The sequence below is a fragment of the Girardinichthys multiradiatus genome, chromosome 3, assembly GCF_021462225.1.
Source record: "Girardinichthys multiradiatus isolate DD_20200921_A chromosome 3, DD_fGirMul_XY1, whole genome shotgun sequence".
Classification (NCBI taxonomy): domain Eukaryota; kingdom Metazoa; phylum Chordata; class Actinopteri; order Cyprinodontiformes; family Goodeidae; genus Girardinichthys; species Girardinichthys multiradiatus.
Genome location: NC_061796.1, coordinates 31004477 through 31030680, shown reverse-complemented (window position 1 = coordinate 31030680; position 26204 = coordinate 31004477). Strand labels below are relative to the sequence as shown.

Genomic DNA, 26204 nt, shown 5'->3' with positions numbered 1-26204 from the left:
AACAAACAGCTTACCTGTATTTGCGGAAGTACCTTTAGGAACAACTTCTGACCTCTTCGGTAAAATAGCCTGCTCTCCCTCCCCCAGTCTGTAAACGGTTTCTGTCCGCAGCTTTTCAAATTTGCTGCCAACACGCGCCAAAGCAAAGTAACGATGACGCAAATCGCGTCAGACATTGTTTTCAATTCTGGCCCAACACCACCACCTGCTGGTCAACTACACACAGTACAGCACAACATGGGAGCTGCTTGATTACTAATGAGCGAAAAAAAAAAAAAAAAAAGACAGAAGACGACAACAGAATGTTTTTTGAGGTAGTAGCTGTATTGAAATGATTGAAAGCCCAATCATCCCCTCACCCCGGCACCAATATCTCAGCTACAGAAATGAGAATACTTTTCAAGAAATGCGTGAGTTTAAATTCTATGCAGCACTCAAATCAAAAATGTTAAATGAAATGGGTTATTCACTACCATATATATATCTAATGCTGTCACAAATCAGGGGTTTTCTTCTTGATGTGTCTAAAAATAGTGTTTCAATTTTAAACAAGGAAAAAATAATACAAAAAGTACTAATTCAAGGCTCATTTTCATTAAGAATATGTAGAAACCTTTCTGTGAATATCATATGAATACAGTATTGTGTATTATAGCTACAACTACATATTTAGAAGGGGCAGCTGTAGTGTTTATGCATTATGTGGACAAAAACAAATATGAAAAAGTCAGAATAAGAGCACCAAAGATAACTAAATAAAAACTAAAAACTGTTATCCATAAAAAACTTAAATACATTTGTAACCACCTGGCTCCTTCACGCACTGCATCAGATCAAGGCAAGGACGTAAACCAAGAGTAAAGCACCGAATGTAAAACAAAGATGTGAAACAAGTGTCATATCAACAAATGAAAAAAACTTTTTCCTCATGTTTCATCAAACAGATCTCCGTGTTTTGTTCCAGAGTGACCAGGTAATTCACTTTCTCTTTCTGTCTTGAGAGCAGCGGGGGCAGTACCTGCAGAGTGGGAATAAAAATTGCGGTAGTTAAGGTGAGCTCTAACAATTTTAAAACACACACCGATGACAATCGATTTAGACTTTCTCACCATTTTCCCCGTGGTTTGGTTGTTAAGCCCACACATGCGAAATGGAACCACTCAATGGAGCACTGAAAAGAAAAAAATCTGAATACTTTAGTGTAACACAAACTAAGCAAAACCAAGCTCTTTAAAAAGACACAATCAAGAACTGAATGTACAAAAAACCAGCTATCAAATCTGCTATTAAACTGTTTTCTTTGCTGTATTCCTATAATGATGGTGCATGGGCCTGAAACTATTTCAGGCTTATTAATCTGAGATCTGCATCTAGGAAATATAGGAGATATGAAAAGTATACATCCCTATTTAATTGGCAGATTTTTGTGATGTAAACAATGAGACCAAAGTGAATCATTACAGAACTTTTTCATCTTTAATGTGAGCTATAACGCATATAACAAACCGATATCTTTTAGGGGAAAAATAAAAACCTAAAATAACGTGGTGGCAGAAATGTGCACATCCTGTTCTGTGTGTTCAGTATTAACCAACATGCTGAAACTCATGTTAAATAGGATTCATGATTTAAAGTAACTCAAATAAAATACAGCTGTCCTCGAGGTTGTTATATGACATAACCATCAGAAGGATCTAATTATAAAAACATATAATTCACAGGAGGGGTAAGAAAGAATTTCCAAGGCATAAGATACGGTGCCTTGCGAAAGTATTCGGCCCCCTTGAACTTTTCAACCTTTTGCCACATTTCAGGCTTCAAACATAAAGATATAAAATTCTAATTTTTTGTGAAGAATCAACAACAAGTGGAACACAATCGTGAAGTGGAATGAAATTTATTGGATGTGTCAAACTTTTTTAACAAATAAAAAACTGAAAAGTGGGGCGTGCAATATTATTCGGCCCCTTTACTTTCAGTGCAGCAAACTCACTCCAGAAGTTCAGTGAGGATCTCTGAATGATCCAATGTTGTCCCAAATGACTGATGATGATAAATAGAATCCACCTGTGTGTAATCAAGTCTCCGTATAAATGCACCTGCTCTGTGATAGTCTCAGGGTTTTCTGTTCAAAGCGCAGAGAGCATCATGAAGACCAAGGAACACACCAGGCAGGTCCGAGATACAGTTGTGGAGAAGTTTAAAGCCGGATTTGGATACAAAAAGATTTCCCAAGCTTTAAACATCCCAAGGAGCACTGTGCAAGCAATCATATTGAAATGGGAGTATCAGACCACTACAAATCTACCAAGACCCGGCCGTCCCTCTAAACTTTCATCTCGAACAAGGAGGAGACTGATCAGAGATGCAGCCAAGAGGCCCATGATCACTCTGGATGAACTGCAGAGATCTACAGCTGAGGTGGGAGAGTCTGTCCATCGGACAACAATCAGTCGTACACTGAACAAATCTGGCCTTATGGAAGAGTGGCAAGAAGAAAGCCATTTCTCAAAGATATCCATAAAAAGTCTCGTTTAAAGTTTGCCACAAGCCACCTGGGAGACACACCAAACATGTGGAAGAAGGTGCTCTGGTCAGATGAAACCAAAATCGAACTGTTTTGCCACAATGCAAAACGATATGTTTGGCGTAAAAGCAACACAGCTCATCACCCTGAACACACCATCCCCACTATCAAACATGGTGGTGGCAGCATCATGGTTTGGGCCTGCTTTTCGTCAGCAGGGACAGGGAAGATGGTCAAAATTGATGGGAAGATGGATGGGGCCAAATACAGGACCATTCTGGAAGAAAACCTGTTGGAGTCTGCAAGAGACCTAAGACTGGGAGGGAGATTTATCTTCCAACAAGACAATGATCCAAAACATAAAGCCAAATCCACAATGGAATGGTTCACAAATAAACTTATCCAGGTGTTGGAATGGCCAAGTCAAAGTCCAGACCTGAATCCAATCGAGAATCTGTGGAAAGAGCTGAAGACTGCTGTTCATGAACGCTCTCCATCCAACCTCACTGAGCTCCAGCTGTTTTGCGAGGAGGAATGGGCAAAAATGTCAGTCTCTCGATGTGCAAAACTGATAGAGACAGACCCCAAGAGACTTACAGCTGTAATCGCAGCAAAAGGTGGCGCTACAAAGTATTAACGCAAGGGGGCCGAATAATATTGCACGCTCCACTTTTCAGTTTATTTGTTCAAAAGGTTTGACACATCCAATAAATTTCATTCCACTTCACGATTGTGTCCCACTTGTTGTTGATTCTTCACAAAAAAATAGAATTTTATATCTTTATGTTTGAAGCCTGAAATGTGGCAAGAGGTTGAAAAGTTCAAGGGGGCCGAATACTTGCGCAAGGCACTGTATACCGTGGAACAAAGCAAAGGCAGCAACGATCTTCATATGACTGGGCTATGGAGTTGGGTGGCGAGATGGAAGCCTTTTCTTACAACGATAAAACCAGCCTGGCTAGATTTACCGAGAACCTCATAGCCGTGGGAACGCACATGACCTGTTAATTGTTATAAAATACAGGACCAAGTTTAGACAAATATACCCAGTTTGCCCCCCAAGTAAACTCTTTATTTGAAGTGTACACAAGAGTCAGATGAGAACTGTGAATGAGACACTGCTGGGAAATGATACATCCCTTTTGTGTGGGAGATCTCGAGTTCAAACCTAAATAAAAACCTTTTATTCAACCAGTTTTTGCAGTCTCTGCTTTTAGTTTATTAAAAAGCTCTATTTAAATGAAAAAACCTGCTTTATTTAGTTTGAAAGTAATCACCAGGATAGTGTACACACAATTGCAACAGATAAACAACCGGACACCTGCATATTTATGCATGTCGCTGCTGTAGGCATGGAAGTAATTCTGTTCTATCAAAATCTTAATTGACTTTAATACAGGCTTGTTTGTTAGCATATTTTCAACATGGCTGTCATCCATAAGGAGGTGCTGCCCCCCGTCTGAAAAAAACCCATCACTGTACATCAACAAAAGTACGCAACACCATCAGCGAAGCATGATGGTGGAAGCACCATGCTTTGGGCTATTTTGTCAGCCGGAACAGGGACCTTAGTCAAGATGGAGGGAATACTCAACAAATCCATAAGTCAAGATGTGCCATCCTGATAGACCCAACAAGGGAGTGCTGTGATTGAATCAAAAGGTGGTTCAACAAATATTAGTTCATGGGTGTGAACACAATACATTTTTAAGTCATTTATTTTTCATTTTCCCCCCAAAAGATTTCAGCTATTTTTTCAGTTTAGTTGTTTAGGTTTTAGGTCACATGAAATAAGGAAAACGTTCTGAAATGATTCATCCTCGTCTCATTTTAAAAGCTGCCATTTTGACAGGCGTGTCCCCATCTTTTTTTTATCCACTGCGTATATAGAGGATATGAATGTTTTGTAAGCGCCATAGGGAGCCATGGACACATGTGCCTGCAGCAGGGGGGAAAGGGTAGCACAAGTAAAAATGACGTGTTAATTCAGAGCTGAATCCTTGGGCATTAAAAACGTTTTAAAACTTAAAAAAGTAATCCCAAATGGTAAAAAGAGTCTAAATTAAAAGGGAGTACGGGGTTGTCGACTATTTCCTGAACCACAAGTTTTTTATTTATCTAATTGCATTTTGCTACTTTTGAGATAAAAACTGTTTTTGATCACCAACTAAGAAAAACAGATGTAAATGGCTCCTTCTAGGTCCTACTGATGAATTATATGTAAATCCAAGGCAGACATGCAACACATGTATATGCAAACACAAACACATAATGCTTCTGCTACACACAGCTACATATCAAATAAGGTCGTAATGGGTTTGTCGCTGTTCCCTTCAAAATATAAAGAAAAGCCTATTGTTTTGTTCATCAATAAAATAAAACTCACATCGGTGTTATCACAGCCAATCATCTCGCCATAAGACACCTGATGACACAAACAGTAGGTGGGTTCGTTGGGGTCCACAGGCATGTCCAGCACATCAGATGGGTGCACGTTGCCAAAGTTAGAGGAAGGGCTATTGAATTCCCCTCTGGTGAGATGGAGAAAAACATCACATAGGTTTTTGTTTTAGCATTAAAACCCAAACTCATACGTGTGATAATGACAAGATATAAAACGTACTGCTGAAAAAGTTTGACTTTCTTCTGTGCACTCTTGGGACTTCCATCTTCATCTGAGCTCTTCACTTTAGATCTTGTTTTAGTGGCCTTCTTCTCCTTCTGTCTGGAGTCTCCTGGAATTACACAAAGCACATATTTTTCAAACCTGATCAGGTCATCAAAACAAAACAGAGGGTAAATACAAAGAACACATACCTTTCTTTCCCTTACTGGAGGTGGAATCATAGTCGGTGCTCTCAATCTGCTTTTCCTTCAGGTCAGCTTCAAATCGAGCCAGGTCTGTGTCGAGGCGTCGAATATGTTTGTCGACCTGTAGGGAAAAAATCTCTTCAGCCCACTGACCTTTAATGTATAATTCAACTGTTTTAAGTTTTGTAATTCTAGAATATTTAGAGTATATGTCTCTAGAATACTAAGATTATTTCAGATGTACCAACCATTTCATAGGTCTGCATAGCCAGCTGGACCTTGTCATCTCCGAACTCCTTGCATTTACTGTACGACTGCTGAATCTGCCTCAGGAGGGACAGCTTTTGCTCAGAGGACAGAGTCCGGGCGTTGGAGGTGTATTCTTTAGCCAGAGAGTCAATCTGTCCTTTTAGGTCTGAATAAAATCAAGATATATTTTTACCAGTTATATGGTTTTAGCATTTAAGACTGGGTTTGTCGATATGCAGGAAAAACGTCTCTGTAACAAACTCATTTTTGATGTATAATTTCAATTATCCAACGTTTTAAATTTTAATTTAGAACAGATGTAAGACACACTTTTGAATCTAATAATTTTCCTTCAGCTTCATAATCTTGATGTACTTAGTGTTGATCACTCACATAAAATCCCAATAAAGCATAAACTGTGAAAAAGTTCAAGGAGTATGACAAATATATATATATATATATAAAATCTATGAATAAATAAAAGTAGAAGCCAGTTGAATGAGTGGTGTGACCAATTCAGAAACATCTGTAGACTCTTACTACTTCAAGATTCGACTATTTGTAACTGTAATACTCTATAATTGTATGTATTTCACACACACTTTTGGGTTTTTGTAAAGAAAGGTGACTTTTATTGTGACCCTTTCTGGTTAGATGATTATTGGCCCAAGTTTTCGCATTAAATTCACGTTTCAAGCTGATGATGGTTCTCACCCTCTGTGCGTTGATCGAGATCCCTCATAAGATTGAAGTTTCTCTGCAACTCGAAGGGAAGATTTTCTATGCCTGGATGGATGAAGATGGTGGGGATGGACAAGAAGATACCAGTTTAATCGCAACATCATCACTACGATCAAAATCAAACAATAAGAAACAAACAACAATGCAAGTGTGGTGGCTAGCGCAATGCTGGACGTGTAATGCAATTATTATCTTTTAAACTTATTTAACAAATGCCACACTGGTGGGGGCTTCTGTGGGTTAAGATAATCTGAATTACATCGACGTTAAGTATTAAAACATTGTTGCTGTGCTTTGGGAAATCCAGCAGCATCCTCATAGCTTCGGTACAAAGCGATTATCCAGGAAATAGACAGAGCCTAAACCGACTAAACGTCGGACAGTGGCTAAAGCGCCTTCCTCCGTGTAGTTGACAGACATGAGGTGTGACACATAATTAAATCTAAAAATATGAATTAACTGAATTAGACTAAACATGTGCAAGGTTTAAAGCCTAATTTCTAGCTTACTGTCCAAATAATGCTCCAAATACATCCCCGCCGCCATCTTGGAAAAGGTAAACAAGGCAGCTTCCGTTTCGAAATGGACAGATCCGAGTTTCCAGATTTTTCAAGAAACTTAACCGTCTAATGCTTTATGTCTAAAGTGTTCACGTACTTAAAGAAATTAAATAAAAATGAAAAGAGCCAGTTTTTAAACACAATAAAAACCATTGCTACCCATAGACTGCGTGGGGCCCCAACTCCCAGTTCACGTTATACGTTAAATACATGTTATTTCGTGGAAACAAGGTTATTTCCTATACTTTCCAAGTTCAAATTTATTTTAAATACTCTAAAATGAAGCATACTCGTCTAGCTAAAGTTTTAATAGTCCTTTTACATGACAGAAATCAATTTTCTTTAAGATCAGTGACTAAAACCATAACACTAACCAGAATCAGAAAAATGGATGGAAAAAGTCTTAAGATATTTATTTCATCAGATATGAAGGTTACATCACCTGCAACAAACCTACAAATATTATGAACCAATAAAAAGAAAAAACAGTGAATCAAATCCATCAGCATTTATCCAAGTCATATTTAACACATTCTGCTCTGAAACAGAGCACGACCCAAACAATTATTTAAACGTAGAGAAGTGGAGTCGGCTCTTTAACAAGGCTCTACAAAGTTTCTTTGTAATGTCAAATATTTCACTGTTCACATATCAACTTTTATTTGTTTTTTTGCAACTTGTGCTTCATCTTCTTGAATTTATTCTTTCCCATTCTGTTCTTCAAGGGTGATTTCCCCTTTTTGGTTTGCTTTTTCTCAAATCTTCTTCCATGTTTTTTGACAGTTTTTGATCGATTTTTCTGGTCAGGGGATTTCATTGCAGGGCTCTTCACCTGGGTTCCCTTCATAATCTGTCCATCTATTTTGGCAATCTTTGCTTTCTTTGGTCCAGTCTGAGAGTCCCGTTGTCCTTTAGCCTTGATTGTTGCCAATTTCTTAGCTGCTGCTCCATTAGTTTTGGCATTTTGCTTTAGGGCATCTGTCTTTGCTGGGGCCACATCCTTAGCCGTTTTGCTTTTAGATGGTTTCTCTTTCAAGGAGTCTGTAGCTTCTGTCGGCTCAGAAACGTCTGTTGTCTCGTCTTCTGTAATGACCAACACAAACAGTTACGTCATCATAACACTAAACAGGGAAACAATTTTAACCTAGACGGAGATTTGTGAAAGTGTTACCTTTGCCAACTGAAGCAGATGGGATTACATTGGAGAACTTCTTAAATTTGGCCACAAAAAATCCATCCATGTTGTGGGAATGTGGGTAAAAACGCCGGGTGAGTCGCAGGGAGGGATGGAACCTAAATTTCTTGAAACTGATGAGGATATAAAAGGATTTTTCTGTTTAATGATCAGTGTTTGCTATTCTGTAAATAGGAATACTTTGTGGGAACAGATTGGTTACTTTCATTACCTGGTGAAGCCTTCCTTCCCAAAATCAAGACCTGAAGGGACTAATTTGACGTTCCTTTTCTTCAAAGCATAGTCCACCACCCACTCATTCTCCTCCACCTGGTAGGAGACAGACGTGGTTACCTTAAAAGCTAAATCAGGACAAACATCCACACAAATTAAACTAGCACAGTCATGCAAAAAGGGAGGGAGTGCACCAGTAGACAGAAAATAGTTGGACACTTTGGGGGTTCCTTCATTTTAGGCTCTACATGCATGTTTTCTGATTTTTTCACTCCTTTAAAGGCCAGTTCTAGCAATAAAAGTGACTTTTCGGTGGGTGTTATCTGAGCCTGGGAGTTTCAAAAATGTGCCCACTTTTTTTATGCAATGTTGTTAAAAAGTTGTTGTTTTTTCCCATCCTACATACAGAAGTTTGTTAGTTTACAGTTTCTGAAAAAATATCTTTACCTAGTGGAAAACACCTGATTTCAATAAAAAACAAATTGTAAAAAGAGAAATTCAATTGCTGTGGCAGTGTATTCAAAGAGGGAATTTTGAATGGGACATAATGGCACAAAAATGCAAAAGGAACATAGACTACTCCATTTAATTTAGAAAACATATGAAAGACTTCAAAAGAAATATTCATTCATTCATCATCTATACCGCTTATTCCATAGTGGGTCACGGGGAAGCTGGTGCCTATCTCCAGCAGTGGGAGGCGGGGTACACCCTGGACAGGTGGCCAGTCCATCGCAGGGCAACAGAGACAAACAACCAAGCACACACTCATTCACACCTGAGGCCAATTTAGAGAGACCAATTAACCTAACAGTCATGTTTTTGGACTGTGGGAGGAAGCCGGAGAGAATCCACCCATTTCTTAAAATTCGTTACAGCCATGCACAACGTGGCCATATTTTAATGTCTTTGCATAAACACAGCTCAATTAAAAACAAAATCAAACAAAATCCTAACAATTGTTTATACAAAAACAATCGTCTAAAACAAGCAAGGTTTCATACTTTATACTGTTTTGGTCTGATCAATTAAATTTAAAGTTCTTCTTAAAGCTAAAATTTGCTAACAAAATAAAACTGGCAACAGTTTCAAATCCACACAAACAAAATGTTTTTTGTTGCTACAAAAATGATTTTTTTGTATATTTGTATATTCTTACAATAATTTTTTCTTGTAAGAATGGGACAGAAAGGATCCTTCATATCACATGATGTCATGGATTATGGGCTTGAATGCTTCATGAAAGGTTGATTTCATGTCATTTTTCAGAGTATGTTACAGTGACCAGATTGCGCTGTTTCTAGTAACCTTAAATCTGAGTTTAACCAAACCGTAGTCATGCATAAACCCAATTTTGTGTTAACACATACAGTTATCGAGCATGTGCAGTAGACCAGGTATCCTCCAGAAGGAGATGCAGCATTTACAGAGTCGATAGCTGATAAAATCAATTCTTTCTGCAGATGAGCAGAGCGCAGGATATCTGCCTCGTCCTAACAGAAAAACAGGATTAGAGGGAAAATGTTTTAATGCACAATTGAAATTCAACTAAAAGGGATATCTGTACACTAATGCACGAAGACAACATGTGATGTTTTACCTTACTGGTCTTTACAGCTGGATCTTTTGCAATGACTCCTGTGCCTGAGCACGGTGCATCAAGCAGCACTCTGTCAAACCCTCCCATTACCTGCAGGAAAAATGCCCGAAGGTTAGTAACCTATAAACAACAGTAGCAACATTTATTTAAACCATCTTGCAAATACACATATGAAAGAGGTTACCTTTGGGAACTGTCTGCCGTCGTAGTTGCTGACCACAGTGTTGGTGACTCCCAGACGGTGAATGTTTCCCACCACGCTCTTCAGTCTGTCAGCGCTGGCGTCATTAGCTACAATCACTCCTGTGTTTCTCATCAGCTGAGCTAAATGTGTGGACAATTAACTTAAATTTTAGCCTTCCTTCAACACATCATTTGCAGACAAAAGAGTAAAACTAAACGCAACACATCTTACCAATGTAGGAGGTTTTTCCTCCAGGAGCTGAGCTCATGTCCAACACCAGCTCCCCCTCCTGTGGAGAGAGCGCCATAACAGGAAGAAAGCTGGAGGCTCCCTGCAGCATGTAATGACCAGCGAGGTACTCTGGCGTTGCACCTGGATTTAAGCAAAACATGACAAAACTCTTATGGTCTGATAATGCCTCCCTGAAAAAACTGTAAGGCTAAAATTAGAGTTGAAGTGAAAACGGAGTGAAACGTACCGATAGGTACTGAGGAGTCGTAGATGACTAAACCCACTTTAGACCATTTCCCCAGTGGGTCCAAGTTTACTCCTCTGTTGATCAAAGCCTAAACGGGGATAAACACAAAATGATGCAATTTGTTTTAAATTTAATTAAAACTAGTGTCTGCATTGCATCAATTACCATAAAGCCAAATTTCAGAATCTTTTTTTAATCAATGTACCAAATTACTTATACTTACTTTACTTAAATATTAGTATTTTCCAAAATGTGTCATTACTGTAATCTGTTTTTAACAGGTTTTAAAAAAAAGATGTGTGTAAATCAAAGTTGACAAGCAGTCCAGATAAGCTATAAAAACCTGGGCCGATAGCTCTGCCTCCCTTAATAACAACAGGATAGAAATAAACACTGGTTATTAATGTAGGCCCAATTTACTTGTAGGGTCCATATCTATAGGCAACATTTTTACTGAAATCAGCTGTTGCTGATTTTAATACCGATATATTGTGCATCCCTAATTCATACCCCATGAACTTCTTCTGACAGAAAGGGAAGCTTTATTCATAAAAAAAGCAGGCAAAAGCCTCTTTTAATCTGAAGGGAGGTGCACAGATCCACATTTCAGGTGGGAGAATATGTTGACAGCACTACACATGTCTGAGTTATTAAGGAGAGGTGATCAGAGGTGACGGGAAGATGGATGGACCTAAAAATTGTGCAAAACTCAAAGAAAACCTGTTACAGTGTAGACGTTTACCTTTAATCAGGATAAGGATGCTAAACATACAAGATAGAATGGCTTAGATCAAAGCATATGCATGTGTTACAAATGGCCCAGTTAAAGTCCAGACCTAAGTACACTGAAAAATCTGTAGCAAGACTCAAATGAATTGGTGTTTAAAGGTGCTGTCCTTCCTAGTTGACTGAGTTTTAGCTGCTTTGCAAAAACAGCCAAAGATTTCTCTGGAAATGTGAAATGTTACCAGAGACATACGCTAAAAGGTCTTCAGATCTAATAGCAGCACAAACTGGTTCTATAAAGTACTGATTGAGGGGAGTGAATACAAATGCAGGCCAACTTTTTCAGATTATTAATTTGTAAAAGAAATATTAAAACAATGTATCATTTTCCTTTAATTTAACAAACATGCGCTGCTTTGTGTTTATCACATCAAATCCCAATAAAAGGTCTGTGGCCATAACCTGACAAAATGTGAAAATGTTCAAGGGGCATTAATATTTCTGAAAGGCTCTGTATATCTGATGCATAATGTTCATTAATATATATAAAGAATGATATTAGTGCAGATGTTTAGTGTAGATATTCCAGGGAGGTTACCTGTGCAAGGTCCCGCCTCCTTGTTTTCAGCGTGTTGGTTCGAATTGTGACCGGTCTCTGAATTTCATTGGCTTCAAGGAAGTCAACAAGCTGCCGGAAGAATAGAAAATTACTTCTTTGTCAAGCTGCCACCCAAAATCTTTAGCAAATCATACATTTGGAGATGCAAGACAAAAAACAGACCTCCGAGAGAGGGAAGAGGTCCATTAATTTCTCAATGAGGAATTCATTGTAGCTGTAATAAGTACAGAGGTCTTTCTTCAGAAGAGAGAGGTACTCCACCCTGGATTTCCCCTCCTCACGTTTTGCTGAGAAATTACAGAGGACATCAATGTTGTCCTTTATTCTCTGATGGACTGTCTTCAGGTCCAGAGACAGGACACCTGAAAACACAGGTTAGAGATGAAGGTTTGATCATTTGCCGAAGATTTCCTGTTGATTTGATGTCAGATTTCACTGAAACCACAGACTCACCCTCCTTCTCGCTCTCTTCAGCAGAGGGCAATCTGAAGTTATCCACATCATCTATGTTAGTTTGAATGGTGTCCTCCTCATCCATGTCAGAATCTGATTTCTGCTCATTCTTATCATCATCATCATCTTCCTCCTCATCTTCATCGCTGCTTAGAGCCATTGATTCCTTCATTCCTTTCTGTTTTTTGGCAGCACGTTCAATGGGAAGAAGCTAAAGTGGATCAAATCAAAGAGTTAAATAAGTCATCATTTTTAAAATCGACTCCTTCCAGTCTGAGCAGAGTGAGGCCTCTGATCTAATGGCCCGAGAACTTATTCAACATCCAACTGTGAAGCCTCAGGAACTTCTAAGAAGCATTTTAGATGCAAATAACAAGTATCCATCAAACACTAAAGCATTGAAGATCAACTTTTAAATGCCAACTTTTCTTTAAAACATTCATTCCTTAATAATTAAATAAAAAATTTTAAAAAAGCTAAATCAGATCACATACATCATCTCCATCACTGTCATCCTCCTCCTTATCTTCATCTCCACTGACATCATCAGCACCATAGTCGTCAACCATTTCTTCATCATCATCTTCCTCATCATCATCAGCTTCTTCCAGGTTTTTCAATCCCAGTTCTTGTTCTTTTCCTCCCTTCTTTTGCAGATGCACCTGCTCTTCCTCTTTCTCATCCACCTCATCTTCCCACTGGTCCTCACTGTCATCCCCACTTCCAGTTTCATCAATTTTACGCTTTCTCTTTGTAGGTTTCAACCATTTACTGTTCTCATCACTGAATCCTTTGGGCAGAAATAATGAGAAACATATTTTTAATCAGAACATCAGGTAAAGAAGCCTTTAAGAAAGCTATAAAAAAAATAACTTCAGAAAGTATTTAATTTAGTCGCAGTGAACAACACATGATTATTGTTTGGTCAATATTCTCTCATTTTTCTGCATCGAGGAATTAATAAACCACATTTAAAAATGTTTTTTTTTTTACTTCCATTTTGTCAACTTTGTCTGTGGGATCATATCTAATATCTAAGCCCAGCCAGCAGGTGGTTATAATATGGCTATAAATGAATAAATCAAGGTTGTGTTTGCCTTGTCTTGGATGTCAGAGCTCAGATCTGGAAGTGATGTCAGATCTCAGAAAACCAGCGGGATTTGCTAATTGTCGTGGTGCTAACCATTTGCAGAAATACAAGCCCATGAAGTATTTCTCTCCATTTTAATGCATTCAGACACTAGAGGAAAGTGTTCGTAACAGAGGTTGCACAGCCACATGTGTGAAACCGGTTTAATGAAATACAAACTGTCAGCAGGAAAAAAAAAATATTGTTTTGGGAGAATCTTTAGTCTAGCACTGCTTGAGCCATGCTCAGGTTGGGTTGCTTTCCCTTAAAATGTTCATGTTTTTAATGGTGCATTCTGCTTATACTCAGAAGTCAGTCTCCTGACTTCCTACTTGGCATTACAAGATCACCACATGAAGGCAGAACGTTGAATACCAGGAAGGCTGGAGATCATCGAGCTGCCCCGAGTTTTATATCCAATATGGCTGTTGCAACACTAAACGTATGAAACACTATTTGTGCTTCTGACAGTTTGCCATCTGTCACAGCTGCTTGCTTTGTCCTGACTCTGTTTCCATTAAACTTCAAAATAAAGCTGAAAAAGGTAATGAATGACAGTAAAGAAAAAATAGATGTGAGAAGAAAAGTATAATTCGACCGTTGCTCAGGAAAGCAACACAGAAAGCAACAGCGGGCATGATTAAAGTTGGCATCTACTCCATTGTTGTTAATTTCTTGATATTCCTTCTACATAGAATCTCTAAAACAGAGTTTTAAAAAATCTCCACTTTGGAAGTATCTGTTTTTCCCAATTAAAATTGAGTCTGCAGGTGGATCAGATGTGCAGCTGAAAATCAGAAAACAGATTTGCAAAATATCTGTTAATGTGGACAGAAGTTAAAATAGCTTACTTTGTGCTGAATGAATCCAAAGGCACATAAAACATGGGTTTGGTGGTTTGGTTTAATTCTATTTTTAAAACACGTCCTGCACAGAGATTCAGATTGGTGCGTTTACCTTTTTTTGGTTGCGTCTCAGAAACATCCCCCGGCTTTTTCGGGTTCTGAACTCTCTTAGCAGCTCTGAAAAATTGCAAACATTACTAAACACCTTGCAAACAATGCAGCTGTATTCAAAATGGTCTAAACAGTCCACCTATTACCTTTTTCTGCCTCTACTTGACAAACGTTTTGGTCCTGTATCTTCTGCAAAGACAATACCATGTTATACACAAGCAGCAGTAAAAGCAGCCAGCAGCATGTTATGTGGTGTTGAGTTCATGCTTTTGTTTTATTAAGGATAAGGAAAAAGATACTTACCTTCTGTTATAAAGTTGGCCAATTCAACTTCTGCTCCCTTCTGCTTTCTGGCTTTCTTACCCGGCCCCCTCTTCACCTTGTTGGTGGGATCCAGCTTCCGACCCATGATTATGAGCTAAAGCCTGGAAATGAAAAAGCAGAGGATGTGCTCAAATAAAGACATACTGTATGATTAAACCGATATCACCGCTCCTTTGCCCTAACGACATCTGTTAATTACTTATTGATCAGTGAAAACGACTGATCTTTAATTAATAGAATATACATCATCACACTGGGTCTGACATAGAGAGGGCTACAATTTCATTACAACATAGCCTGCAGATCTGCAGCCAAAAGGCGGCTCTTTATGTCGCCTACAGTGCCTCTATGTAGCTTGGACCAATAAGGACATTGAAATAAACAATAGTTATGTTGAGCTCCTGGCAGCACTTGTGGTCATTGTTTTCTACCCCATGGAGCGCTCCTTTTGCGACTGATTGATGCAGAGCTATAATAGATCTTTCTACAATCTATAGTAAATGTAGGTCATTTACCATCTTTCCTCCTAACAGCCACTAGGCTAAATAACCACCACTGCTTCAAACAAACAATTAAATATAACACGTAAACAGATCAAATTACATTTCAATTCATTTATAAAACCACAGTTACTTTCCAAGGTCTTTTACAGTTCAGCAGGTGCACATAGTGTCAATAGGATTTAAGACTGAACTTTGACTGGGCCATTTTAACACATGCATAAGCTCTGATCTAAATCATTTGATTGTAGCTCTGACTGCCAGTTTAAGTGTTTTTCAGCTTCCAACAGGTTTTCTTCTAGACTTGCTCTGTATCAACCTGCTCCTCAGTCTTTGCTAAAAACAAAACAATATTCACAGAACATGATGCAAACAACAATGCATTTTATATTTCTTCTGTGTATGATTTTTGGCGTTTCCTTTACTATAGCTTCAGCATTTTAATGCAACAGACTACCAGGTAAATTCCTAATTTATGTATAAAATGTAACTAGCCTATACAGAGTGGTGAAAAATAGATCACAGTGGGGGATATTTCTTAGGTAAATATCCTAGTCTCATTGTATTTTTATGAATTATGTTTTATTCTCATTTTTAAGTTCTATTTTCTTTTTTTAACAAATTTTTGGATAACTGGGTGAAGATGGAAACAAACTGGAAATGTAGGGTTCTGGTTTATGTACATAGTCTGCCTGTTTCCAATCACTTTGGCTATTTATTTTATTATATTCGTAGAAATACACAAAAAGGGAACTGTAAGTATGGTCATTGACGGATTTAATATATAAAAATCTTAAAACAACATAAATACTTAGTATTAATGTACATAATATATTAAACTCAACTGCAGCTATAGACAATCTTTACTGACTGGGAAAGTGCCAATATGCCTCTGTTCCATGTTAGAGGTGCAGAAAAATACTTATGGCAACAGGGCAGAAAACGATTGAAGTTAATACATCGCAGAAGAGGTCGCAAATATTTTACTGGGATATGCAGGAGACACGAACTGTTTTATTTAGTTGCGGCAGATAACTTGTGCGTAAATGAGGGCAATGCATTCTAAACAAACACGTATCTTTATGTAATATAGGTAATTATAACCAGTGTTACTTACTTGACTGTGTTGTTTGCTGCCTGGTTTAGATCTACGAAGCTGCAAAATTATGAGAAGGGCGAGCTAACGCTAAAGCTCACAGGGATAAACGAATTTGATTACAAAATAACGACCCTTTTTAAAGCAAGAGCAACTTCAACGCCTCCCGTTGGCGATTTAAAATGTTTCGTTTATGAAAACTGCGTTGATTTTTAGCTTAACTACATTAGACACAAACACTCACCAGCAAACCGATGCTTTTTGACTTCAGACTTTCAGGTTTCCACACGTGAACTCCCTTCAACACGTTGCAGGAGAACATCCGGCGCACAGAAATGACGTAATAATCCTGCGTGGCATTCTAATATTTTTAGGTTTATTTTAACAAAATAGTAAAAGTTCTCACTGATCATTTCCGTAAAAAAGTAGATTAGGTAATATAAACACATTGCTTTGGGTAATTTTTATTAACATTTTCTTTTTTTATATTCCACGCGTTCTCCCGTGCTGACGTCAACTTTCTGCGACTAAACAAGTACTCATGGCCTCTGGGAAGAAGCGTGGTCTGGAACATCTGGATGAATATGAACCAAAAGCTGCAAAAACGGGCAAAAGCAACCTCTATGACCGAATGGCTGAAAGGAGGCTCGTTGTTATTCTGGAGGGAGCATCGCTAGAAACAGTGAAGGTTAGAGCAAAACGCTGCTGTTAATTACCACTACAACCAGCAGACATCTGTGACCAGCTAACACTATGAATGGATTTTAATACCGAGACTTGGCTGTTGCTGTTTTGTTTGGTGTCTTTTAGGTTGGTAAAACGTTTGAGTTGTTAAACTGCGACCAGCACAAAAACATGATCATCAAAAGTGGAAGAGACCCGGGGCACATAAGACCAGATATCACACATCAGGTAAACACCAACCTTACATCGGTCTTAACAGCTTTTTAACATCTTTATTTATTCTGAATTATGAATAAATTAAGTCCATTTTTTCCCAATTCTTCTAAGAGCTTCAAACATTTTATATCTATTTAGAAATTCAGAGATCTTGAAGAAAGAGTCGAAATCTTTCCTTAATCATCTTTAAAACATCATAATCCTTGATTTGATGGATTTTTTGTGGTTGTGTATGTTTAAGTTACTTAAGGTATGGAAACAACATGTGTCTTAATTTGCTTAATTTCAGTGTCTGCTCATGCTGATGGACAGTCCGCTGAACAGGGCAGGCCTGTTGCAGGTTTACATCCACACAGAGAAAAACGCGTTAATAGAGATTAACCCGCAGACCCGCATCCCGAGAACGTTTACCCGGTTCTGTGGCTTAATGGGTATGTCTACTGTTTCTTTTTTTTCTGCAGTGGCTTACAAAAGTCTTTCCACCCCTTGAACTGTTGATACATTGCAGCCACAAACTTGAATGTATTTTCTGTGAATGTCCAACACAAAGTGGTGGATTATTGCGTAGTGGAAGGAAATTATACATAGTTTTTTTAACACAGGATTTTGTTTTAATGTAGAGAACATTCAATTGTATCTCTGGCTGAATGCATAGGGTCATCATTATACTTTAATTTTTGGTCAGACATTTCCTGATTTGCAGATTGGCCAAAAGGTTGAAGGTCTCATCTGATCAGAGCATCTTCTTCCAGATGTCAGCTGTGTCAACTAAATGGCTTATGGCAAACTGCAAGTGGGACTTCTTAAGGTTCACTTTCAACAAAGTCTTTCCTATTGCCACTGTTCCATAAAGCCAAGATTTGTGGCATGAAAAACTGATAGCTTTTTGTCAACGGTTTCCCCCACCTGAGCTGTGGATCTCTACTGCTACTTTGGAGTTCCCACGGGCCTTTGCGCTGTTTCTCTGATTCATGCTGTCCTTGCTTGACTTGTCAATGTACATGGAACATTGCTTTATAACCTAACCCTACTTTAAACCTCCCAATAACTTTCTCCCTGACCTGTCTGCTGAGATCTGTGGTCTTTATGAAACTGGTTGCATGCTAATGTTTTCTAACGAACCTTTGAGACCTTCACAGAACAGCTATAGATTACACACAGGTGGACTCAATTAATCAGGGGACGTCTGAACATTAAAGGGGGCTTCATAGAAATGACTGCCAGACTTTAAGATTTTTTATTTGTAAAAACTGTTTAAAACCATTCATCATTTCCCTCAACCTCACAATTATACACTGCTTTGTGTTGGTTAGTCACATAAAACCTAGGGGTGCCCCGACTTCCTTAATTTTGGGAGATCGGTTATCGGCCGATATTTTCATGTGAAACTGATCTTATCCACCGATCTTATCTACTTATATAACCTATAGTGCAAGTTTTGTTTCTTTTTAAAATGTGAAAAAAGAAAGACTGAAGGACTTGCAATGCTCTAAAAGTTTTATTTATATTTGAGAGTAGTTAAGACCAGTTAGTATTGTTTCACAGGTATTGTTCAGTGGTTTTCAATAAAATGAGATTGGAACTTTGAAGGTGCACTGTGACATTATAACACCAGACAGTGTCAGTTTAAAAAAAAACATCTGAATCGCCAGGTCGGGTTTTTTAAAGATCGGTGATCAGCCAAAAAACTGCAATTGTTGCACCTCTAATAATATCCCAATGAAATACATCAAAGGTTGTAGTTATAAAGTAACAAAGTGTGGAACAGTTAGAGGGGTATGAAGACCTCTGCAAGGCACTGTGTGTGCAAAACCAGATTTTTTCTTTATCTCTTCAATAAACGTTTTGTCTCTCTCGGACGCTAAAGTTCAGCTGCTGCACAAGTTGAGTGTCAGAGCCGCTGATGGTCCTCAGAAGCTGTTGAAGATGATTAAAAATCCAGTGTCTGACCACCTGCCCCCCGGCTGCCCCCGCATCGCCACCTCCTTCTCTGCAGGGGAGGCCGTTAATGCTCGGACGGTGGTACCAGATGGCCCTGCAGCAGTGGTGATCGGAGCATTTGCTCATGGCGCGGTGAGGATACAGATGGTGTCTCTTTCATGGTTTCAGATATTTTGTCAATGTAACCAATGTTTTTATTTATTTATTTATTTTTGTCAGGTTAAAGTGGACTACACAGAGCAGACCGTCTCCATAAGTAATTACCCCCTCTCTGCAGCTTTGACCTGTGCCAAAATGTGCTCCGCGTTTGAGGAGGTGTGGGGTATCCTGTGACAAACAGATTATAATAAACTGCTGATGCATCCAGAACAGAAACAACTGTAATAACATGGGCCTTACTACAGTGGACTAGAATTACTGGAACAAATTCTGAGCGTTGCCACTTAAACAACTATGGGAAGGCCCATTCCCACCATGAATATTATTTTTGTGAGGTTTTCTCAAGGATAATGAGAAAATTATTTTGTCATCACATTAAAGTAAAAGTCATTGTCTTATCATAATGAGATCAGTTTTACATGGTCTCTGGACAACATAAATCTTTTATTCATTATAATGAGATAATTGCCTGGGGTGGAAAGGCTTTGTTTTCGAGTTTAAAGTGATTATAGGTTTAAAAATTATTGGTTTTTCTCATCTGTTCAGTCCTTCAGTATCTCCATGTTTCTGACCAGTTCAGCATTCAATAGAGCTTTCTGTAGCTACACATGGAGATGAGTCATGATGGTACATTTGAGTGCTATCTGCTACATAATCGATACTAAAATGGCTGTAAAAATTGTGTTTGTGTTTTTTCTCCCTGTATATGATGGTGTTTGGACCTTATGGTTATTTTTGTATCTAATATTGTCCAATAACAAAACATCTTTTTTATATCACAATAGGCCACACAACGTTTGAAATAAAATGTATTAGGAAAGAGTGTTTCTTTTTTCTATTAAAATCCTAAACAAAGAGGTCACACAAAGATTTCACTTCAATAATAGGTGGACTGCTTCTTCAATAAAAAGAAGTTCTAAGGAGGAGATTAAATAAATGGATGAAAAGTTTATGTCCAACAAAGAAAGGTAAACAATTTCATGTTGCTAAAAATATTGTGATTTATTGCCAATCTTAAGCGTGTCTAGGCTCTTCTGGTGTTCTGACGGTGCTGCATCTGCAACCTTTTAGGACGTCTTTGTGGTTGTCCCCTCTGAGAAGATTTGACCTGCTTTGGTTGTCTCTGTGTTCTTTTAGCCTTTGCTGGTGGCCTCTGAACTTGTATGGTTCGGTTCTTTGCCAGCTGGGGTTTCTTCCTGGCTGGTTTTCGGGGGTTTTCTCTGGATTTACGTGCCGGTCTTTGTTTCTGGGACTTTACTGCTGCTCTGCCGGTACTTCCTTTCAGTTTTTGTGTTCTGTCTCTTGCTTTTTGCGTCTTTCTGTCTTTTTTCTGTGACCTGGTTGCTCCTTCAGGTGATTTGGTGGCTGCAGTCTTCCCCCTCAGCTTCCATGTGGGCTTCGGAGATTTTTCTGTGTTCACCTCTGCTGTTGGCGTTTCCATTACTTTCTGTTTTGTAAGAAGTAAAAGGTGTAAAATAAAGCTGATTTTATGTTTGACAAATCCCTTACTCAAATTTTAAATCAACACCGGAGCATACTGAAATTAACATTGCTCATTTAAAGGCATAGATTCAGTTTTTACCTTATTGTTGAGTTTGAATGAGGTGTTTCTCGTAGTTCGTACCAGAGTCTCGTTGACCAGCCGCTCCGTCACTGTGTTAATCTGACGATTTTTCTTTGCAACATTGTAGCCTTCAGCAGCCAGTGTCTGCTTTAGCTCGGTCATGGAGATACCACCTCTGTGTTTGCACTGGGAGACTACGCTGAGGATGACTTTGGAAATCTGCTTTGTGGATTTTTCCTTGGGTGCAATATTAGCCTTTGTTTCAATCTGATGCTTGAAAAGACGGACAGGAGTCTCTGAAACATGAGAAGGTTTATATGTGATGGGTGCAATCCCCTTATCCTGTTTACAAAAGTCAAAATAAACAATAAGGTATTAAAGACAATGATCCTTGAACTTCCCCACTTGAGGCAAAGATCAATCCCTGAAAAGGTGGACCGCTTACTCCAATTTGAGGGTAAGGATGCTACGCAGGACGAGGGTTTCAAATATCCCGGTTTCGTATTCATAGGTGATGGTAGGATGAAGCAGAAGGTGGATAGATGGATTGGGGCCTCTTCTGCAGTAAAGCAGACATTGCTCCGGTCTGTCCTTTACAGACTTAAGAAAAAGCTGAGCCAAAAAGTCAAGCTATGTCCTGACCTTCACTTGTGCTTATGGGTATATTGATCACAGCCAAAAGACAGAAATGGTGTTCTTCCTTAGTATGGCTGGTCTCCCAGGGAGTTTGGTCATTGCTTCTCTACATTGAAACAAGTCAGTTGAGGAGACTTTGGTATAAGATGATTTGATTTAGGTGTGTTGGACCAGGGATACTTTTAAACGTTGCAGGACACAGTCCCTCTAGGGCAGGCGTTCGAGACCTCTGGCCTAAAGCATTAACAAAAATGGTGTAAAGGACGGTCTCAGCTTTATATGGAGAATAGTTAGAAGAGAAGTTATGTTAAAGTGGATATTCATTGTTAGGCAGTAGGTATCACTGAACTGTGACTGAGTGGGTTTTGACTTTCATTATTATGTACTGGTCACTTTATTAGGTATGCTTGTTCAAATGCTTGTTAACAGAGCCTGTCACGTCAGCAATTCAAGGCATTTAGGTATGTAGTGGTAAAGACGACTTGCTGAAGGTCAAACCAAGCATCCAAATGGGAAAGAAAGGGGATTTAATTAACTTTGATCGTGTCATGGTTATCAGTGTCAGAAGAGACTGTCTGAGTATTTCAGAAACTGCTGACCTACTAGGATATTCACTCACTGGACCATTTACAGAGAAGGATCTGAAACAGATAAATTATCCAATGAGCAGCAGTTGTGTGAATGAAAATACCTTGTTAATCTCAGAGGAGAATGGGCAGACTGGTTTGAGATGATAGAAAGGGAACAGTAGCTCAAATAGCCCTTAGAACTAAAGGATACAAAATACAATTTTTGAAAGCAAAACACATTGAACCTTGAAACAGGTGGACTGCAGCAGCAGGAGACTACACCAGATGTAAATGCTGTCAGCTAAAAACAGGAAACTGAGGCTACAATTCACAGAGCCTGAGTTTAATAGTCAGCTGGGACATTCAGATGGTACGGTCAGAATTTAGATTAAACAACAGTAAAGCATGGATCCATCCTGCTGTGTATCAACACTTCAGTCTGGTGGTGGTGTTGCAATGGTGTGGGTGGATATTTTCTCGGAACACACTGAGTCCCTTAGTACCAACTGATCAGCGTCTAATCAAATCTGCATCAAGTAGGCGATGCTTTAATGTAAAGATGGACCAAAATCTTTGAGGAATGTTTACAATAGATCACTGAACCTACACCATCAAGAATTAAAGCGGCTCTGAAGGTCCAACCTGGTACTAGCAAGGTGAACCTAAAAAAAGTCAGTGTATATACCACAGTATTATCATCACTGTGCAGTTTTATTTCCCCTGTTGTAAGATGTCCCGTAGGCCACGATCATGCCATCTTTATTTATAAAGCACTTTAAACACAGCAAGCACGGACCTAAGTGTTGTACAATAAGAATGATTAAAATAAATGAATAAAACATTAGAAACATCGGAAAAACAGATAAAACAATTAAAAGTAGAAATAAAATACAAGTAAAAGTAGCAACATGTTTTTGGGAGACTGAAGGAAGCTGGACTACACATAAAGAATCTAGAACGGCACAGGGATACTATGCAAATTGACCTTGATTCAAACCCAGGGCCTTCTAGCTGCCAAGCAACAATGATAACTACTAACAAAGACGCTACCATGCAGCTCATCGCTATAAATGTTGCATCCAAGAAGATATTCAACTCTCTCTATTGCTCCTTTTTTCTCCATTTCACTTCAATGTATATTTTGGAGGTTTTATTACATATACACATATTTACTTAGACTTTACACGATAAATTATGAAGCATAAGATGCGATTTTGGATTTTTACAATGCAAATACAATTCCATAAAAAATAACCAATAAGCCTAAAGGAATAAATGTTATTTTTAATTAAAAGTCCTAAAATGTAATCTTTTAAAAGTTGTTTTCTTGTCCAAGAATCCAAACTGGCATATTGTTAGAAAAAAAATGCTATAGAATTGTCAATTTCATTGATTAAAATAAATTAAATTATAGTTGAAGTAAACATACTTTTATTTTGTATTGTTAAATAACTAAAGAATGTGTAAAATATGAATAATTTAGAAGTTAAATATGAAGGTCCCAATTTTAAAAATGTTCACTGAGCAGTTAAAATGTTAAAGAAACCAGATGAGCTAAAGCTACGGCTGCAACAGTTAACCTCTAGCTTTGCTTAGATTTTACTCACTTGGCAAAGTAGCTTTTCCTTTTCCTGCCGGCTCCTCCTTGGGCTGAATGACCCGTTTCAGTAGCCGGCCCAGACGCTTGGCTCCGGCTTTTCCAAGACCTCTTCCAGCTGGATTTTTGGAGAGATTATCCGGCTGTTTCATCCCACCTAAAAGTGTTTTCTCTTCAGTTATAAAACAGGTGGAAGCACTATGTCGTACAACTCCCTGTGAGGTCTTTTTCACCCTGGCTTTTCTCCTCATTTTAAAAACGTTTTAGATGTTTTTCTATAACCCAGACATAAACCCAAAGTATGGAAGCCCCTTGCTGCTAATTTTAAATGACTAGATTTTTTTCAAAAATTGCAATTTGTTGCATTTTGAAAAAAACAACAGTTTTGTATGATTGTTTTAAAGAACTGTTTCCATAGCAACTCAGAACATCTGCAATTAAACTCATTTAAGATTTGCCAGAGCTATTTTATGTTAGTTTTTAAAGGTTTATTAACTTTTTATTGTGTTTGTGTTCTCAAATTATGATAAACTTAAAATGTTACCACAAAAATTGAGACACCTAAACTTTTTCAACCCCAGTGCAAATTTGGCTTTTTGGTAAACCATACAAACTAGTAGCTTTTTGCAATAAACATATCAAACAAAAACCATTTTAATAGCTCAACACAACAAATTTTACACATGGTGTCCCCAAATAAAACATAATAATGAAACTTTTATTCACTTCTGCAGTCTCAAACGTAATCAATCTCTGCATGACAAGCATCTTGAGAACTTATAGAGCAAGTTTTTGTTTTTGTCACCTGAGGTGATTTTCTGATATTTGACTGAAACCATCTTGCACCTCCTCATGTTGCAAGTTTCCAGTTCCAGAGCAAAGCAGGCCCAGAGCATCACTGACCCACCAGGTTGCTTCAGGCAGGATGTTTTTTTTCAGAGTATGCTTCATCCTTCCCTCTCCAGACATACTGCTGATCCGTAGGCCTCAAAAAGTTCCTGTTTGGATTCATTTCTCAGCAGAACAGAATCCCAAAGCCTCTTTAGTCTATTTAGATAGTTGCAAGCAAATTGGAGTTGACTTTTCTTGTGCTCTTGGGTCAGTAGTGGTGTATGACTTAAGAGTTCATATATGGAGCCCTTCAGCTTTAGTGTGGCTCACTCTGGAAACAAAACGTCAGTGGCTGCTGCCACCAAGACTTTCTGTAGGTCTATTGCAGTCAGACGAGGATTTTTCACCACCTGCCTTTTCAGGAATCTGGTGGCACCCACTGATAGCTTCTTCTTTCAGCACCATCTCATTAGCAAGGCCACAGTTTCTTTAACTTCAAACTTGTAAACTATGCTTCCAACTGTATCTTTAGGAACATTAAGAGCTATTGTCTTTGAGTATTGTTTTCCATGTTTAAAATGTAATAACAGAGGATTTGAATCCCATATTCTGCCTTGCACGGCATCTTGGAGAAGACCTCTCCAATCAGAACGGATAAAGCTGTCCAGAACCTATTTTTATTTATTTGAATTAACGTGCTTTGTGGTGTGGCAAAATTCCTGATGCTTTTAAATCTGCACAAATAATCTCCTTTTATTGGTTTTAACATAGAGACATTTACAGGGTTTGGACAATGAAACTGAAACACCTGGTTTTAGACCACAATAATTTATTAGTGTGGTGTAGGGCCTCCTTTTGCGGCCAATACAGCGTCAATTTGTCTTGGGAATGACATATACAAGTCCTGCACAGTGGTCAGAGGGATTTTAAGCCATTCTTCTTGCAGGATAGTGGCCAGGTCACTACGTGATACTGGTGGAGGAAAACGTTTCCTGACTCGCTCCTCCAAAACACCCCAAAGTGGCTCAATAATATTTAGATCTGGTGACTGTGCAGGCCATGGGAGATGTTCAACTTCACTTTCATGTTCATCAAACCAATCTTTCACCAGTCTTGCTGTGTGTATTGGTGCATTGTCATCCTGATACACGGCACCGCCTTCAGGATACAATGTTTGAACCATTGGATGCACATGGTCCTCAAGAATGGTTCGGTAGTCCTTGGCAGTGACGTGCCCATCTAGCACAAGTATTGGGCCAAGGGAATGCCATGATATGGCAGCCCAAACCATCACTGATCCACCCCCATGCTTCACTCTGGGCATGCAACAGTCTGGGTGGTACGCTTCTTTGGGGCTTCTCCACACCGTAACTCTCTCGGATGTGGGGAAAACAGTAAAGGTGGACTCATCAGAGAACAATACATGTTTCACATTGTCCACAGCCCAAGATTTGCGCTCCTTGCACCATTGAAACCGACGTTTGGCATTGGCATGAGTGACCAAAGGTTTGACTATAGCAGCCCGGCCGTGTATATTGACCCTGTGGAGCTCCCGACGGACAGTTCTGGTGGAAACGGGAGAGTTGAGGTGCACATTTAATTCTGCCGTGATTTGGGCAGCCGTGGTTTTATGTTTTTTGGATACA

The 26204-nt window shown here is 38.7% G+C and overlaps 5 protein-coding genes across 5 annotated transcripts in view; 1 reads left to right on the top strand and 4 right to left on the bottom strand.

The window, feature by feature from the left end:
* Positions 1 to 158, bottom strand: part of ncapd2 (non-SMC condensin I complex, subunit D2) — a 34158-nt gene extending 34000 nt beyond the window's left edge. The window contains exon 1 of the mRNA XM_047360532.1: positions 15 to 158. The gene's annotated coding sequence lies outside the window, so the exon portion shown is untranslated. The remainder of the gene's footprint in view (positions 1 to 14) is intronic.
* A 145-nt stretch (positions 159 to 303) lies between these two features.
* On the bottom strand, positions 304 to 6380 carry ing4 (inhibitor of growth family, member 4). The gene is made up of 7 exons (XM_047360530.1): positions 6302 to 6380; positions 5587 to 5753; positions 5345 to 5459; positions 5151 to 5262; positions 4914 to 5058; positions 1110 to 1171; positions 304 to 1018 (listed from the first exon to the last, which is right to left on the bottom strand). Exons 1-7 carry the CDS (start codon positions 6327 to 6329, stop codon positions 979 to 981), a joined length of 669 nt encoding a protein of 222 aa, XP_047216486.1. The 5' UTR covers positions 6330 to 6380; the 3' UTR covers positions 304 to 978.
* A 906-nt stretch (positions 6381 to 7286) lies between these two features.
* Positions 7287 to 16698, bottom strand: nop2 (NOP2 nucleolar protein homolog (yeast)). Its single transcript, XM_047358291.1, has 16 exons — positions 16606 to 16698; positions 14745 to 14866; positions 14588 to 14630; positions 14443 to 14507; positions 12851 to 13146; positions 12357 to 12567; positions 12066 to 12265; positions 11883 to 11972; positions 10559 to 10646; positions 10312 to 10452; positions 10081 to 10220; positions 9897 to 9986; positions 9667 to 9789; positions 8295 to 8392; positions 8060 to 8196; positions 7287 to 7971 (listed from the first exon to the last, which is right to left on the bottom strand). The coding sequence occupies exons 2-16, from the start codon at positions 14848 to 14850 to the stop codon at positions 7547 to 7549; spliced, it is 2253 nt and encodes a 750-aa protein (XP_047214247.1). The 5' UTR covers positions 14851 to 14866; positions 16606 to 16698; the 3' UTR covers positions 7287 to 7546.
* Positions 16699 to 16887: 189 nt separating this feature from the next.
* emg1 (EMG1 N1-specific pseudouridine methyltransferase) lies at positions 16888 to 20181 on the top strand. Its single transcript, XM_047356658.1, has 5 exons — positions 16888 to 17049; positions 17172 to 17273; positions 17551 to 17692; positions 19129 to 19334; positions 19422 to 20181. The coding sequence occupies exons 1-5, from the start codon at positions 16903 to 16905 to the stop codon at positions 19533 to 19535; spliced, it is 711 nt and encodes a 236-aa protein (XP_047212614.1). The 5' UTR covers positions 16888 to 16902; the 3' UTR covers positions 19536 to 20181.
* A 156-nt stretch (positions 20182 to 20337) lies between these two features.
* LOC124862617 (histone H1.1-like) lies at positions 20338 to 24092 on the bottom strand. Its single transcript, XM_047356643.1, has 3 exons — positions 23738 to 24092; positions 20944 to 21221; positions 20338 to 20808 (listed from the first exon to the last, which is right to left on the bottom strand). The coding sequence occupies exons 1-3, from the start codon at positions 23976 to 23978 to the stop codon at positions 20386 to 20388; spliced, it is 942 nt and encodes a 313-aa protein (XP_047212599.1). The 5' UTR covers positions 23979 to 24092; the 3' UTR covers positions 20338 to 20385.
* Positions 24093 to 26204: the final 2112 nt, after the last annotated feature.